Here is a 15,557-nt window from a genome sequence, read left to right on the forward strand (position 1 = left end):
AGTGAGCAGGAGGCGAGTCTCATGGACAAAATGAGCTCAGAGAGGGTATGGGGGAGACAGGAGAGAAACTAGAGAAAGATACAATTTCAGGGCTAGGGTGGGGGAGGTGGGGGGGGGGGGGAGCTTTAGAGGAAGTTTGGCCTGGAGTGATAGGAGATGGGAGGAAGAGGTAGCTGATCGGATGGTCTCAATCTTAGTTACCAAGAAATCGTTGACCTCCCTGCACTTATTGTTGGAGGTGTGGGTGGAAGATACAGGGGAGATGGATTTAACTTGATGGTGTGCAGTAGAGAAAGGAAGCCGGGTTATCTTTGCATTGCAGGATGATCCTGGAATAGTGAGCAGTTTTAGCAAATGAGAGCAGGAGCCAATAGTGCTTTACATAATACAGCCAGATCTGGTGGTGAATTGCCAAACCGGTTGTCCGTTATATCCATTCAAGTTTGTGTCCCTTGGACATAAGGGAGCGGAGATGAAGGCATACCAGGGGAACAGCCAAAGTGACAGACAGCAATGGTTTTAGTGGGGACTAGGACATCAAAAGTGAAGATGAAGGTACGGTTCAGCAAATCAGTAGCTGCAGAAATGCTGTGATGAACAGAGAGCCAAAGTCTAGACAGTTGGAATTTTGAAACTGAAGTTGGAGGTGAATTGGGTGATAGTTTTTCCAGCGGCAGACACAGAAGGAAGTAGGGCCGAGGGAGAAAGGGGGATGTGGGCGAGAGTGATACAGGAAGTGATATGTGATTGATTTGATGGGAGTTGCGAGGCCACATGAGATGGCAAGGTCAAGGGAGTGGTCATGAATACGGATTGGGGAGTTTACATGGAGGGAGAGATTAAGGGATAAGTGGGCAGTGAACTCAGAGGAGAGAGAAAGCATGATGAGTTAAGATGAGATGAGTGGGAGAGTTCTCAATTATTCAGCTAACTGTATTTCTTGATCAAAGAAGCTCACCTAGATGACCTTGTCCCAAGCCTCTACTGCTCTGTAATCTACTCCTAGATTGCTTGGACACAGTGAGTTAATTACCCTCACAATGACCCAAATGAGATGGAAAGTCTGGTGAGGAATTCTCAGGTACAGAAAAAAAGTTTTGGTTTTATTACTTTAAAACATTGTACAATAATACTTTATTCTCTATATCTAACATACCTCTCTAAATAATGTATTAGAAGTTTTGCATACAGCAACATAGAGTTTTGAAGTCTAAAGCTTCACATCCAATGGCTCTGTAGTTAAAAGCAACAAGTATCGGTAGCATATGAATCAAAAGGTTCTAAGTTCAATTGCTGGAGCGTGTGGAGTTTGTGGATCTCAGCCAGTGTGGCAGTAGAGAGGGTTACACTTGGCTGCAAGAGCTAAGATTGAGACAGGGCTGAGGAGAAATCATCCAAGCTTTTTGATTTCTCGCTAGTGATTCCCTGTTGGAAAGGACTGGATGCAATCGAGTAGCCTGCCATGGTCTTTGCCTGGGCTTGTAAAATAAAGCATAGTTACTTGTCAAGAATCTGGAGCAAACCCAGCATCCATGTACCGCAGCACAAATCATGTTTTCACCAGAGGCAGATAAGAATAGCATGGCAGAAATGGCATGGAAAGAACAACGACTGAATATTTTTCCTATTGATTCAAATTCTTGTCCATGAAAGTTGAACATGGATAAATTTCAACCCTGGGTCTCTTAACTGGACCTCAATATCTCTGCAGCATTCAGCATGTGAACATTATAGGAACAAATCAAACTTGGATCCTTCAATGACATTACCTTATGGATACCCAGTGTTCCAAAAGGGAGTGGTTTTCCAGTATGTGTGTCAATCAGCAGCACCTCTGAATCCAAAATCATGCTGTCACCTCCTACAAAAGCTTTGGGAATAAAATCCCTAAAATGAGCAACCTAGAAGGAAACAACAAAAAAGGCAAAATTAGTTTTTGCAATAGAACTACACAGAAATTGGTCCATCCCCATGGGGGCATACCTAACATCATGTTATCAGCTTGCCTCAGTAAGTACTGATCATACTTGAGTCCGTAGGTCAGAGGTTCAAGCCTCACTCCAGCTGAACGCATGATCTGGGCTGACACTCTTAAATTAAGTGAATGCAGGTTATTTTTCACGTTTATAATATTGTAGGATGACTAGCAACATACAGCAAAACATCAAACCTATTATTTCGATACCAGATATACTCCAGTCCCAATGGAATGAACACATCCATTTCTGGTAGAGTTGCATCTGCTCAGCACTTTAATTGGAAAGGAGGGACAACATAAATCCAGCTAAACAAACTCAAGAACAGTTGAGCCTGCCAATTTACTCAAAGATTGCAATTTCCACCTGTTTTCACTGTACCAGTAAATTCCATCAACATTATTGGTTCCTCTCACTGGAGGAAAAAAGAGAATGCTAGTGAGGCAAGGCAAATGAAGGTTATCCCAACATGCACAGAGGTAGGAAAAGTTCTCAAAACAAATCTAGATAAGCCTATAAGATAGAGCAGACAGCTTTCATGATCACAATGGGAAACGGGATAAGCCTTATCTGCATAGTTTAGTCTTACTCTTAGCAGGGAGATGAAAGTAATGCGAAGTGCAGTCAGCGAGCTTTGAAGAAAATGTACAGAAAAGTAGAAAATGAAGAAACAAAAGGTCAAGTGGGGGCACAGAAAATTTATGCTTCTCAGACATCCCAGGTCCAGGTGAGATGCATTTATTTTGTAACGACATATATAGAGCCAGAGTCATTTACACATAGGAGGCCATTCGGCCCATCGAGTACATGCCAGCTCTCCACAGAGCTATGCATTCAGTCCCAATCCCCGGCTCGATCCCCATAGCCCGGCAAGTCCATTTCTCTCAGGTAGCTATCCAACTTCCTCTTGGAGTCATTGATCCTTTCCTTGTGGACCACCCTTGTGGCCAGCAGGTTCCAAGTCATTACCACCCACTGTGTAAAAAGTGCATGTTCTCCTGCATCTTTTGCCCAAAAGCTTCAAGCTGTGTCCCCTTGCCCTTGTATCAATTGTTAACGGGAACAGTTTTTCCTTGTCTAACTTATCTAAGCCTGCCATAACACTTCTATTAAATCTCCACTCACTCTCCTTTGTTCCAAAGAGAGCAACCCCAGCTTTTCCAACTTAACCTTGCAACTAAAATTCTCCATCCCTGAAATCATTCTGGTAAATCTGCTCTGCACTCTCTCAAGGACCCTCACATCTTTCCTGATGTTTGGTGACCTGAACTGGATGCAATACTCCTGTTGGGGCCTAACCAGAGCTTTATAAAGATTCAGCATATCTTCCCTGCATTTGCAGTCAATGCCTCTATTTATGAAGCTCAGATGTCCTGCCACCTTCAAAAGATCTATGCACATGCACCCACATGTCCCTATGTCCCTGCATACGCTTTAGAATTGTGCCATTAAGTATATATTGCCTCTCCCTATTCCTTCTGCCAAAATGCATCACCTCACACTGTCAGTATTAAATTCCATCTGCCACTTCTCTGCCCATTCTGCTAGCCTATCTGTCCTGTTGCAGGTAATTCATATCATCCTCACTGTTTGCCACACCTCCAAGTTTGGTGTCGTCAGCAAATTTTGAGATTCTACTCTTTATTCCAAGATCCAAGTCATTTATATATAGCAAAAAAAAAAAGCAGTGGTCCCAGCACTGACCCTTGAGGAACTCCACTGTCAACCATCCTCCAGTCTGAAAAGCAACCATTTATTACGACTCAGTGTTTTCTGTCCTTAAGCCAATTTTTTAATCCAACTGGACACTAACCCTTCTATTCCATGAGCATCAATTTTGTTAACCAGCCTTTTATGTAGCACCTTATCAAATGCTTGCTTAAAATCCATATAAACAACATCCACCCCACTCCTTTCATCAATCTTCTGTTACAAATCTGTGTTGGCTATCCTAAATTAACCCAAACCTCTCCAAGTGTATGCTGATATTTTCTCTGATTATTGTTTCTAAAATCTTACCCACCACTGATGTTCAACTAACCAGTATGTAGTTGCTAGGACTGTCCTTACACCCTTTCTTGAATAAAGGTGTCACATTTGCCACTCTCCAATCCTCTGGCACATCCCCCATATCCAGGGAAGATTGGAAGATTACGGCAAACCTTTCCATCTATCTCCATCCCCACTTCCTTCAGCAAACCATCCGGACGAAGAATCGCCAGCCTTTTTAGTACCTCCCACCTCTCAATTTTTATCCCATCCATTGCCTCTAAACTCTCTGCTGCTATTGATATTTTGTCAGCCTCCATTTTCTTAGTGAACACTGATACAAAGTACTCATTAAGTATATTAGCCTTGCCCTGCACCTCTAACCATATATTACCCTCTCTATCCCTAACAGGCCCCACTCCCCCTTACTACTTGCTTACATGCTGGTAGAAGATCTTTGGGTTGCCTTTTTATGTTGATTGCCAGTCTGTTTTCATATTCTCTATTTGCCAGTCTTATTTTCCTCTTCTCCCCTCCCCTCTCAAGTTATTGTATATAGCCTGCCTCTCACTTAATGAGTTCACCTGACATGCATCCTACGCCCTCTTTTTTTGTTTCATCATCATCTCTATCTCCCGCTTCAACCAAGGAGCCTGTTCTTGGTTCTCCTAAATTTCACCCTTGTTGGAATGTTCCTATATTGCACCTTTAATGTAATAAACTGTCTCAAGGCGCTTCACAGAGGCATTATAAAACAAAATTTGACACCGAGCCACATAAGGAGATATTAGGGTAGATGACCAAAGCTTGGTCCAAGACGCAGGTCTTAAAGGAGGAAAGTAAGGTAGAGATGAGGAGAGGTTTAGGGAACTCCAGAGCTTTGGGCCTAGGTAGCTGAAGGCACAGCCACCAATGATGGAGCAATAAAAATTGGATCTACTCAAGAATCAGAATTGGAGGCGCTACGACCCTTCAAAATATCTGCGGTCTGGAGGAGATGACAGAGATAGGGAGCAGCAAGGCTATCGAGGGGTTTGAAGCCAAGGATGACAGTTTTGAGGTGCTGCTTAATCGGGAGCCAGTGTAGGTCAGTGAGCACAGGGGTGATAGGTGAAGGAGATTTGGTGAATTAGGGCATGGACAGCAGATTTTTAGAGTTTACAGAGGGTAAAATGTGGAAGGCCAGTCACAAGGTCAGTAGAATAGTCAAGCCTGGTGGTAACAAAGGCATGTATGAGGGTTTCAGCAGCATAAGACTGAGGCGGGGGCGGTGTTGGGCAATGTTATGGAAGTGAAAATAGGTGGTCTTAGTGACAATACAGATATGTGATTGAAAGCTCATCTTGGGGTCAAATATGACACAGAGGTTGGGCAGTCCTGTTCAGGCACAGACAGTTGCCAGGAAGAGGGAAGGATTCAGTGGGGCTAGGGAGCAGTTTGTGGCAGGGACTGAAGACAATGGCTTCAGTATTCCCTGTATTTAATTGGAAGACATTTCTCCTCATCCAGTACTGGATGTCAGACAAGCAATCTGACAATTTAGAGATAGTGGAGGAGCCAAGAAAAGTGATGGTGTGGTAAAGCTGAGTGTCATCAGCGACATGTGGAAACTAATGCATTTTTGGATGATTCTGTCGAGGGGCAGAAAAGATTAGAAATAGGAGTGGGGGGAGGGGCGGGGGGATAGTCAAAGCATAGATAGATAAGAATGGAACCAGGTGAGTGCAGTCCCAGGCTGCTAGACCACTGTGGAAAGGTATTATATATGAACATACAAATTAAGAGCAGGAGTAGGCCACTCGGCCCCTCAAGCCTGCTCCGCCATTCATGCTGACCTGACTGCAACATCGACTCCATATTCCTGCCTACCCCAATAACCTTCACCCCCTTGCTTATCAAGAATCTATCTACCTCCGTCTTAAAAATATTTAAAGGCACTGCTTCCACTGCCTTTTGAGGAAGAGAGAGTACCAAAGATTCACGACCCTCTGAAAATATTTCTCCTCATCTCTGTCTTAAATGGACAACCCCTTATGTTTAAACAGTGACCCCTAGTTCTAGATTTTCTCACAAGGGGAAACATCCTTTCTACATCCACCCTGTCAAAATCCCTCAGGATCTTACAATGTTTCAATCAAGTCACCTCTTACTCTCCTAAACTCCGGCAGGTACAAGTCCAGCGTAACCAATCTTTTCCAATAAGACAACCCACCCATTACAGGTATTAGTCGAGTAAACCTTGTCTGAACTGCTTCCAACACATTTACATTCTATTAGCTTTCCTAATTACTCGCTGAAGCTGCATACTAACCTTTTGCAATTCATGCACCAGGACACCCAGATCCCTCTGCATCTCAGAGCCCTGCAATCTCTAATCATTTAAATAATATGCTTCTTCTTTATTCTTCCTGCCAAAATGGACAATTTCACATTTTCCCACATTATACTCCATTTGCCAGGTCTTTGCTCACTCACTTAACCTATTTATATCCCTCTGCAGCCTCCTTATGTCCTCTTCACAACTTACATTCCTACCTACCTTTGTGTCATCAGCAAATTTAGCAACCATACCTTCGATCCCTTCATCCAAGTCATTTATAAAAAGGGATTAAAAGTTGAGGCCCCAGCACAGACCCCATTGGCTTCACTGGAGGAGGACAGTGAGATCCAGGGGTCAGCAATGTGTCCTTACACAGATACCAGTGCCCATGGTAAACAATTTTGGGGCCCGTCACTGGTAATTTCAGGGTTGAGAAATTTCCTATTGGCGGCTATAGACAGGCTTAAAAAAGATTTGAAAGTGTCAGTTTCACAGCTGACAGATGCAGAAGCAGAACAGCACTTTTGAACATTGGACAGATTTGGAGAGGGGGGGGGAAAAGAGAGTGCGCAGGGGAATGGGGAGAGTGCGGGGGGGGCAGAGCGAGTGGGTGGGGGGAGAGAACGAGTGGGTGGGGGGAGAGAACGAGTGGGTGGGGGGAGAGAACGAGTGGGTGGGGGGAGAGAACGAGTGGGTGGGGGGAGAGAACGAGTGGGTGGGGGGAGAGAACGAGTGGGTGGGGGGAGAGAACGAGTGGGTGGGGGGAGAGAACGAGTGGGTGGGGGGAGAGAACGAGTGGGTGGGGGGAGAGAACGAGTGGGTGGGGGGGAGAACGAGTGGGTGGGGGGGAGAACAAGTGGGTGGGGGGGAGAACGAGTGGGTGGGGGGAGAGAACGAGTGGGTGGGGGGAGAGAACGAGTGGGTGGGGGGAGAGAACGAGTGGGTGGGGGGAGAGAACGAGAGGGGGGGGAGAGAACGAGAGGGGGGGGAGAACGAGTGGGGGGGGGAGAACGAGTGGGGGGGGGGAGAACGAGTGGGGGGGGGGAGAACGAGTGGGGGGGGGGGGAGAACGAGTGGGGGGGGGGAGAACGAGTGGGGGGAGAACGAGTGGGGGGGGAGAACGAGTGGGGGGGGGAGAACGAGTGGGGGGAGAACGAGTGGGGGGAGAACGAGTGGGGGGAGAACGAGTGGGGGGAGAACGAGTGGGGGGAGAACGAGTGGGGGGAGAACGAGTGGGGGGGGGGGAGAGAACGAGTGGGGGGGGGGGGAGAGAACGAGTGGGGGGGGGGAGAGAACGAGTGGGGGGGGGAGAACGAGTGGGGGGGGGAGAACGAGTGGGGGGGGGAGAACGAGTGGGGGGGGGAGAACGAGTGGGGGGGGGAGAACGAGTGGGGGGGGGGGGGGAGAACGAGTGGGGGGGGGGGGGGGAGAACGAGTGGGGGGGGGGACCAAGCCTTTAACCTTGTGTTTTAAAATAACTTAGCAGCTTGGTTATTTTAAAACACAAATTTAAAGGCTATAGTTATGTAAACTCTTTTTAAAATGGCAAATGTCATTTGGGGAATGTCTCGATTTGTATGCTCTTGCACATATTACTTTCACTTGGGACACAATCTCAGTGACACGTTGAAAGTTACTGGCCTTTTATTTCTACATAAATGTCACAATTCCACTGCTATCCATTTGGAATCACATTGTTCCAGAATTTAAAGAAGGGGGAAAACAGGCAAGAAAATCCAAGGAATCTCGAAACTAGCATTGTAAGTGCCTCACGAATACAAGAATAGGGTGTATTGGGGCTAAATGACACTGTGAAAACAGGATGCTGCTGACCCATATACAATAGTTAGTAAATACAATGTATGGATAGCTTTAATAACCTTAATCTATGATGAACTATCTACAATTCCTTAACAAAATTCACGCTGCATTTGCAGTTTTAAAAACGGTCAGGGAAGACATAGTGAGAAATTATTTTGTTTCAATGACCATGTTAGAAACAGTCATTAACTGATTTTTTTTTTGCTGCAAATTGGATCAAAGGACAAGTTTTACAATTATGTCAAAGATCAGTAACTGCAATGTACATCGTTTACTATCCAGTTTGAGGGCAGATAACTGGAGTTGCCAATGCCATTTGAAAGTTGTCTGTATCATATTACATTATAGTGCACCTTTGCTAACGTAAGAGATTTGGCATGGACATAAATTGGTTAGTCTGGACTACAATCTTACATTTTGTAATTGAATAATATATGCAGTAACAACCACTCTACCTTTTGCAGAAAAGCTTTTTGTTAATAATTATCTTGTCAGCTGAATAATCGACAATGATAGACTGAGATACAGACATGAGAATTTAAGAGAATCGCTTTATTAGAAGAACTGAAGGGTGCTCTTTATTTGTAATTGCGTTTATCTAACTTTGTCACTATCTTTGGTGAGCAAATGACATTTTGTTCACGAGGGATTCTGTTGTTTCTGTATTTTAGAATCCAGGACCTAGTTTAACAGCCTGACACGGTGAATAAATTAGTCTTGGCTACCTACCATTAATCTCTCTCTCCCTTCCTGTCCTGCTCTGCTTTTCCATTTTACATGACACTTCTGAAGTACTATCTGCTCCATCTTATAAAATTCTCCTGATTTGGAGATCTCTGCCCTTTTGTTGGCTGCCCTGTTGCCAGACACATATTACAAGCAGGTGGAGAAGTTGCACAAACATTGACCACGGGTTAAATTGTGAGAGAAATGGTCCGTCTTCCTATTGCTGATTTTTCTACTGCCTCACCTCAATAACAATCCTCCCCTTGAGTTTTATGGTTTATTGCACTCCTGACACAGTATGAATTCACAGAATTCATCTTGCCAAGTCCCTCTACCACCCCGTGACATGATATAGCTAGCTCTATTCTGTCAACAAAAGTAATTCACACTGGCATTGCATACTATTTTGCTTGCCAGCTAGCTAATACAGTTGTGCTGCTCTCCATTGATGTTTGTATGGTTAGCTACTTTATTTATAGGCAGAAATGTGTTTTAAATCAGATTGTGTTTTGATGGCATTAGATTGGCTATACACTTCACGTTAAGATTAATTTTCCCCATATCCGTGGCTGAGTCAATAATTGTGTCAAATGTCCTTGGTACAACATATTGGTGCCTATCCCTGGCAAGATCAACTGTGTCAAAGGCTGCAAATAGGTCGAGAAAGGCAAAGAGGGATAGTTTCCCTTCATTACAGTCACATAGGATGTGAATTGTGACTTTGATAACAGCCCTTTCAGTACTACTGCAGGGGAGGAAATCTGATAGGAGGGATTCAAACATGGAATTCCCGGAAAGATGGGCACAAATTTGGGAGATAAGTTCAAGGACTTGGGAGAGTTAAGGGAGGTAGTTTGCAAGGATGGAGGGGTCATGAATGAGTGGTTTTTTTTCCTGAGAGAGGGGTTGATGGCAGATTTGAAGGAGAGAAGGACAACACCTGAAGAGAGAGAACCATTAACAAAGGTCAGCTAATGGGAGCCAGGAAGGGAAGCTGGGTGGTCATAGTGTTGGCACAAATCAAATTTCAGTCTTTGCAATAGCTTTGAGAATGAGAGAGTGTGAGTGAGAATGAGTGAGGAGAGTGAGAGAGAAAAAACGTGAGGAAGCACACACCACACAAGACAGTTACAGAGATGAGGTTATCGCAGCAGTCACACTGATCTTATTCCTAGGATTTGTCCTATGTAGAGCTCCAAAATTCATAACTGTGTCAGTACTGGTGGGAACTATATTGCATGTAGGCACTGTGAGGGAGATTCATCGTGGTTTAAATGATTCCACCCCAATTTTGGCGCGGCAATAATCACCAACATCCTTGCGCATCAGCTGCAAGCATGGAAAATAAAAACCATCCTACAGAAAATCAAAAGGAAACAGGAGAATTGCTTGATAATGCACTATTAGAACACTGTTCTTTTAGGTCGGAAGCCTGTTGGTATGAAAATCCCCTCTTGTATTTCTCACTATAACAAATGAGTGTGGCAGTCTCAATCCATCAAGAATTGGACACCGTCTCAAGTATAAAACTAACCACATTTGGCACAAATCTCATGAAACTGGCAAATCTCGCTCAAGGAGGTGTGAAAAATTCACTCTACAACACTGTTGCAGATAAAAGCATATCTATCCAAAATAAGTTGAGAGTGATTTAAACAGGCTGAGGTAATGTCAAATAGTTAAGCTCTTTAAAATCTATAATCAGCATAGATTCGGTTACAGCCCCAAATTTAGCTCTGCTGTTTTGTTAATAAAATTTTGCGCTCATTAAATGGCAATAAATGCCAGTGTTGGAGAATGAAACAATTCCCACTTACTGCACAAGGCATTAGCAGCAAGCAAGGAGTCCCAGGTAGAAACAGCATGCCAGACACTGAGTGAACCCCCCTCTACTCTCCTTCAATTTGTTTCAAATTGTTTGAAGGAGCCTACAGCCCAGAATGAATTACTGTCTTCAGAAGATCACTTAGCAGAGAAAGAAGAAAATTGAAATTAAAAGCTCTAAGTTGTGAACTTTCAAATGTGTCCCCTACCCCCGCCACCAGAGATGGAGAAAAAAAATGACTCTCACTTGCAGCGAGGCATTGTGAAAGTTTGTCCCTTTGGAAGGAGAGTTACTTACTTTATGTGGCAACACTGGTTTCAGGCTCCTGCTGTAGTATTGGAAGGTGTCCCCATTCTTATGTACTTGAACTCTCTCCCCATCATACTTGATCTCTGCATACATTCCATTTGGACATTTCTTCATGGCATAGTCAATTGATTTGCATGCTTCAGCCTGAAGTAGGAAAAAAAGATTAATTTCTTTAAAATCTCCAGGAAGATAAAACATCTTTAATATTTATAGTCTGTGAAGTATCGTTCAAGGGATATTTTTGCCAAAAATTAAATGCTCTTCCTTTCTGTAAGGTTTATTTTCCAGAACGCAATATGTTAGTAATGCTCTCATCACTAAACCCCAGGGGTTTAGGTCAAGTGCTGAAAATTGCAGTTCAGATGTTTGTAATTGCTGCACTGTACAGGAGTTTCTGGGAGCACTAGTTGGGAACTTGAGGCTGAATTACAAAACTGGCTTGGTGTTTCAGCACCCAGTGACAGGAAAACAGTCAAAATGTCGCAACCCCATTTAAAAGACTTTAAAAATTCCAATTCCCTTCCTCCCCTCTAATCCCCCCACCCTCCCAAAACACCCACCTTCCCAAGGCCCTTAGCAACAATGGGCATCAGGAACAATAGACAACCCTGGCACCCAGAACTGCAGGGGAACAAATGACGGGAAATACATTGTATGGTGCATTGGCCTCAGATTATAAAATACCTGTCCATATTTGGAAGGGCTTAATATAGGCATGCAACATCACTTCCAGCAGAAAGCACTAAAAGATTCCTAGTAGATCGAAAGTTAGCAAATGTAACACCGCTATTCAAGACAGGAGGAAAGACAGAAAATAGGGAACCACAGGCCAGTGAACCTGACAATGGTCGTCAGGAATATGTTGGAATCCATCATCAAGGAAGTCTTAATGCACTTAGAAAATCATAGTATGATCAGACAATGTCAACACGGTTTTGTGAAACGGAAATCGTGTTTGACAAATGTATTAGTTTTCTGAGGATGTAATTAGTAGGGTAGGTAAAGGCGGGTGGGGGAGAGGGGGGGGCAGGCAGTAGATGTAGTATACTTGGATTTCCAAAAGGCATCTGATAAGGTGCCACATAAAAGATTAAAATGGAAGATAAGGGCTCATGGAGTTGGCGGTAATATATTAGCATGAATGGATGATTGGTTAATGGACAGGAAGCAGACAGTAGGAATAAACAGGGCATTTTCCAGCCGGCAGGCTGTAACTAGTGGAGTGCCACAAGGATCAGCGCTAAGGCCTTAGCTATTTACAATCTATAATAATAACTTTGATGAAGAGACTGCAGGTAATGTATCCAAGTTTCCTGGCGATACAAAACTAGGTAGGAGTGTAAGCTGTGAGGACACAAAGGCTGAAAATAGATATAGACAGGTTAAGTGAGTGGGCAGCAAGATAGCAGATGGAGTACGTGGAGCAGTGTGAGGTTATTCACTTCGGTAGGAAGAACAGAAAAGAATATTTTTTTTAAACTTCTAAATGTTGATGCTTAGAGGTTTGGGTGAACTCATACAAGGAACACAAAAAGGTAGCATGTAGGTACTGCAAGTAATTAAAGGTCTGCAAAGGAAACCCGACCTGAGCCCAAATGCCGGACCCGGAAGCCCGATCCGATCCGACCCGAACCCGACACGTCGTTGGGTCCCGTCGGGGTGGGGTCGGGTAGCCGGCCTTTACCCATGTACTGATGTAAAGGCTTGTTACCTGACCCGACGGGACCCGACGACATGTGTCGGGGTTGGGTCTCCTTTGCAGCCCTTTACAAGCAATTAGGTAAATTCTATGTTGGCCTTTATTACAAGGGGACGGGAGCACAAGAATAAGGAAGGCTTGCTACAATTGTACATGGCTTTGGTGAGACCATACCTGGAGTACTGTGTGCAGTTTTGGTCTCCATATTTAAAGAAGGATAACTTGCATTAGAGGCGGTACAGCAAAGGTTCACTTGATTGGTTTCTTGGATAAGATGGTTGTTCTACAATGACAGGCTGAGTAAATTGGGTCTATACTGTCTGGAGTTTAGAAGAATGAGAGGTGATCTCATTGAAACATCCAAGACTGTGAACGGACTTGACAGGGTAACATTGAGAGGTTCTTTGCCCTGTCCGGAAAATCTAGAACATGGGAGTGAAGACTCAGGATAAGGGGCCGATAACTTCGGACTGCGAGGAAGAAACATTTCTTCATTTAGAGGGTTGTGAATCTTTGGAATTCTCTACGCAAAGGTTTGTGGATGCTCCATCGTTGAATTATATTCAAGGCAGATACAGATTTTTGATCTCTCAAGGAATCAAGGGATATAGGGTGCTGGCTGGAAAGTGGAGTTGAGGCAGGAAACTACTGGCCAGTTAGCTTAACAACTGCCTTAGGGAAAACATTAGAAGCTATTATGAAAGACATTATAGCAGGGCACTTAGAAAAATTCAAGGTAATCAGGCAGAATCAACATGGCGTTCTTTGAAGTAGTACAATGTGCTGTGGATAAAGGGGAACCAGTGGATGTATTGTACTTAAGATTTCCAGAAGGCATTTGATAAGGTGCCACATCAACGGTTATAGCGGAAAAAAGCTTGTGGTGTAGGGGGTAACATATTGGCAAGCTAACAGGAAACAGAGAGTAGGCAGAAATGGGTCATTTTCTGCTTGGCAAGATGTAACGAGTGGAATGCTGCAGGGATCAGTGCTGGGGCCTCAACTTTTTATCATTCTTCTTCTCTGGCCTCCTTGTCTCGGGAGACAATGGGTAAGCGCCTGCAGGTGGTCAGTGGTTTGTGGCGCGGCGCCTGGAGTGGCTATAAAGACCAATTCTAGAGTGACAGACTCTTCCACAAGCGCTGCAGATAAAATTGGTTGCCACGGCTGTTACACAGTTGGCTCGCTCCTTGCGCTTCTGTCTTTTTTCCTGCAAACTGCTAAGTCTCTTCGACTCGCCACTCTTTAGCCCCACCTTTATGGCTCTCCGCCAACTCTGGCGATCACCGACAACTGACTCCCACGACTTGTGGTCAATGTCACAGGACTTAATGTCGCATTTGCAGACGTCCTTAAAGCGGAGACATGGACGGCTGGTGGGTCTGATACCAGTGACGAGCTCGCTGTACAGTGCGTCCTTGGGGATCCTGCCATCTTCCATGCGGCTCACATGGCCAAACCATCTCAAGCGCCGCTGGCTCAGTAGGGTGTATATGCTGGGGATGTTGACCGCCTCGAGGACTTCTGCGTTGGAGATATAGTCCTGCCACCTGATGCCAAGGATTCTCCGGAGGCAACGAAGATGGAATGAGTTGAGATGTCGCTCTTGGCTGACATACATTGTCCAGGCCTCACTGCCATAGAGCAAGGTACTGAGGACACAGGCTTGATACACTCGGACTTCTGTGTTCAGTGTCAGTGCGCCATTTTCCCACACCCTCTTGGCCAGTCTGGTCATAGCAGCGGACGCCTTTCCCATGCGCTTGTTGATTTCTGCATCGAGAGACAGGTTACTGGTGATAGTTGAGCCTAGGTAGAGTCATAGAGTTATACAGAACAGAAACAGGTGAACTCTTGAACCACTTCCAGAGGGTGGTCACAGATATTGATGGATGGAGCATTTCTGACGTCCTGTCCCATGATGTTTGTTTTCTTGAGGCTGATGGTTAGGCCAAATTCGTTGCAGGTAGCCGCAATCCTGTCGATGAGTCTCTGCAGACACTCTTCTGTGTGGGATATTAATGCAGCATTGTCAGCAAAGAGGAGTTCCCTGATGAGGACCTTCCGTACTTTGGTCTTCACTCTAAGACGGGCATGGTTGAACAACCTGCCATCTGATCTTGTGTGGAGGAAAATTCCTTCTTCTGAAGACTTGAAAGCATGTGAGAGCAGCAGTAAGAAGATCCCAAACAGTGCAGGTGCGAGAACACAGCCCTGTTTCACTCCACTCAGGATAAAAAAGGGGTCTGATGAGGCACCGCTATGCTGAATTGTGCCTTTCATATTGTCGTGGAATGAGGTGATGATACTTAGTAGCTTTGGTGGACATCCGACCTTTGTTCGTAGTCTGAAGAGACCACGTCTGCTGATGAGGTCAAAGGCTTTGGTGAGATCTATCAAAGCTACGTAGAGGGGCATCAATTGTTCGCAGCATTTCTCCTGTAGCTGGCGAAGGGAGAACAGCATGGCAATGGTGGATCTCTCTGCTCGAAAGCCAGACTGTGCCTCAGGGTAGACACGCTCGGCCAACTTCTGGAGTCTGTTTTAAACGACTCGAGTGAAGACTTTCCCTACTATGCTGAGCAGGGAAATTCCACGGTAGTTGTTGCAGTCACCGCGGTCACCCTTGTTCTTCTAGAGTGTTGTTATTGGCATCGCACATGTCCTGTGGTACTGCTCCCTCATCCCAGCACAGGCAAAGCAGTTCATGAAGTGCTGAGAGTAGAGCAGGCTTGGCACTCTTGATTATTTCAGGGGTAATGCCATTCTTTCCAGGGGCTTTTCCACTGGCTAGGGAATCAATGGCATCACTGAGTTCCGATTTTGTTGGCTGTTCGTCCAACTCATCCATGACTGGCAGAGACTGAGCTGCATTGAGGGCGGTATCAGTGA

At 44.9% G+C, this 15,557-nt stretch overlaps 1 protein-coding gene across 6 annotated transcripts in view; it reads right to left on the reverse strand.

Annotated features, from left to right (window-relative positions):
• Positions 1–15,557, reverse strand: part of lig3 (ligase III, DNA, ATP-dependent) — an 81,341-nt gene that overhangs the window by 20,676 nt on the left and 45,108 nt on the right. For all 6 annotated transcript variants that reach the window (XM_068010187.1, XM_068010186.1, XM_068010183.1 and 3 more), the window contains 2 exons: positions 10,955–11,110; positions 1,770–1,901 (listed from right to left, as the gene is read on the reverse strand). In XM_068010187.1, coding sequence (XP_067866288.1) covers positions 1,770–1,901; positions 10,955–11,110 — 288 coding nt within the window. The remainder of the gene's footprint in view (positions 1–1,769; positions 1,902–10,954; positions 11,111–15,557) is intronic.

The sequence above is a fragment of the Heterodontus francisci genome, chromosome 30 (assembly GCF_036365525.1).
Source record: "Heterodontus francisci isolate sHetFra1 chromosome 30, sHetFra1.hap1, whole genome shotgun sequence".
Classification (NCBI taxonomy): Eukaryota; Metazoa; Chordata; class Chondrichthyes; order Heterodontiformes; family Heterodontidae; genus Heterodontus; species Heterodontus francisci.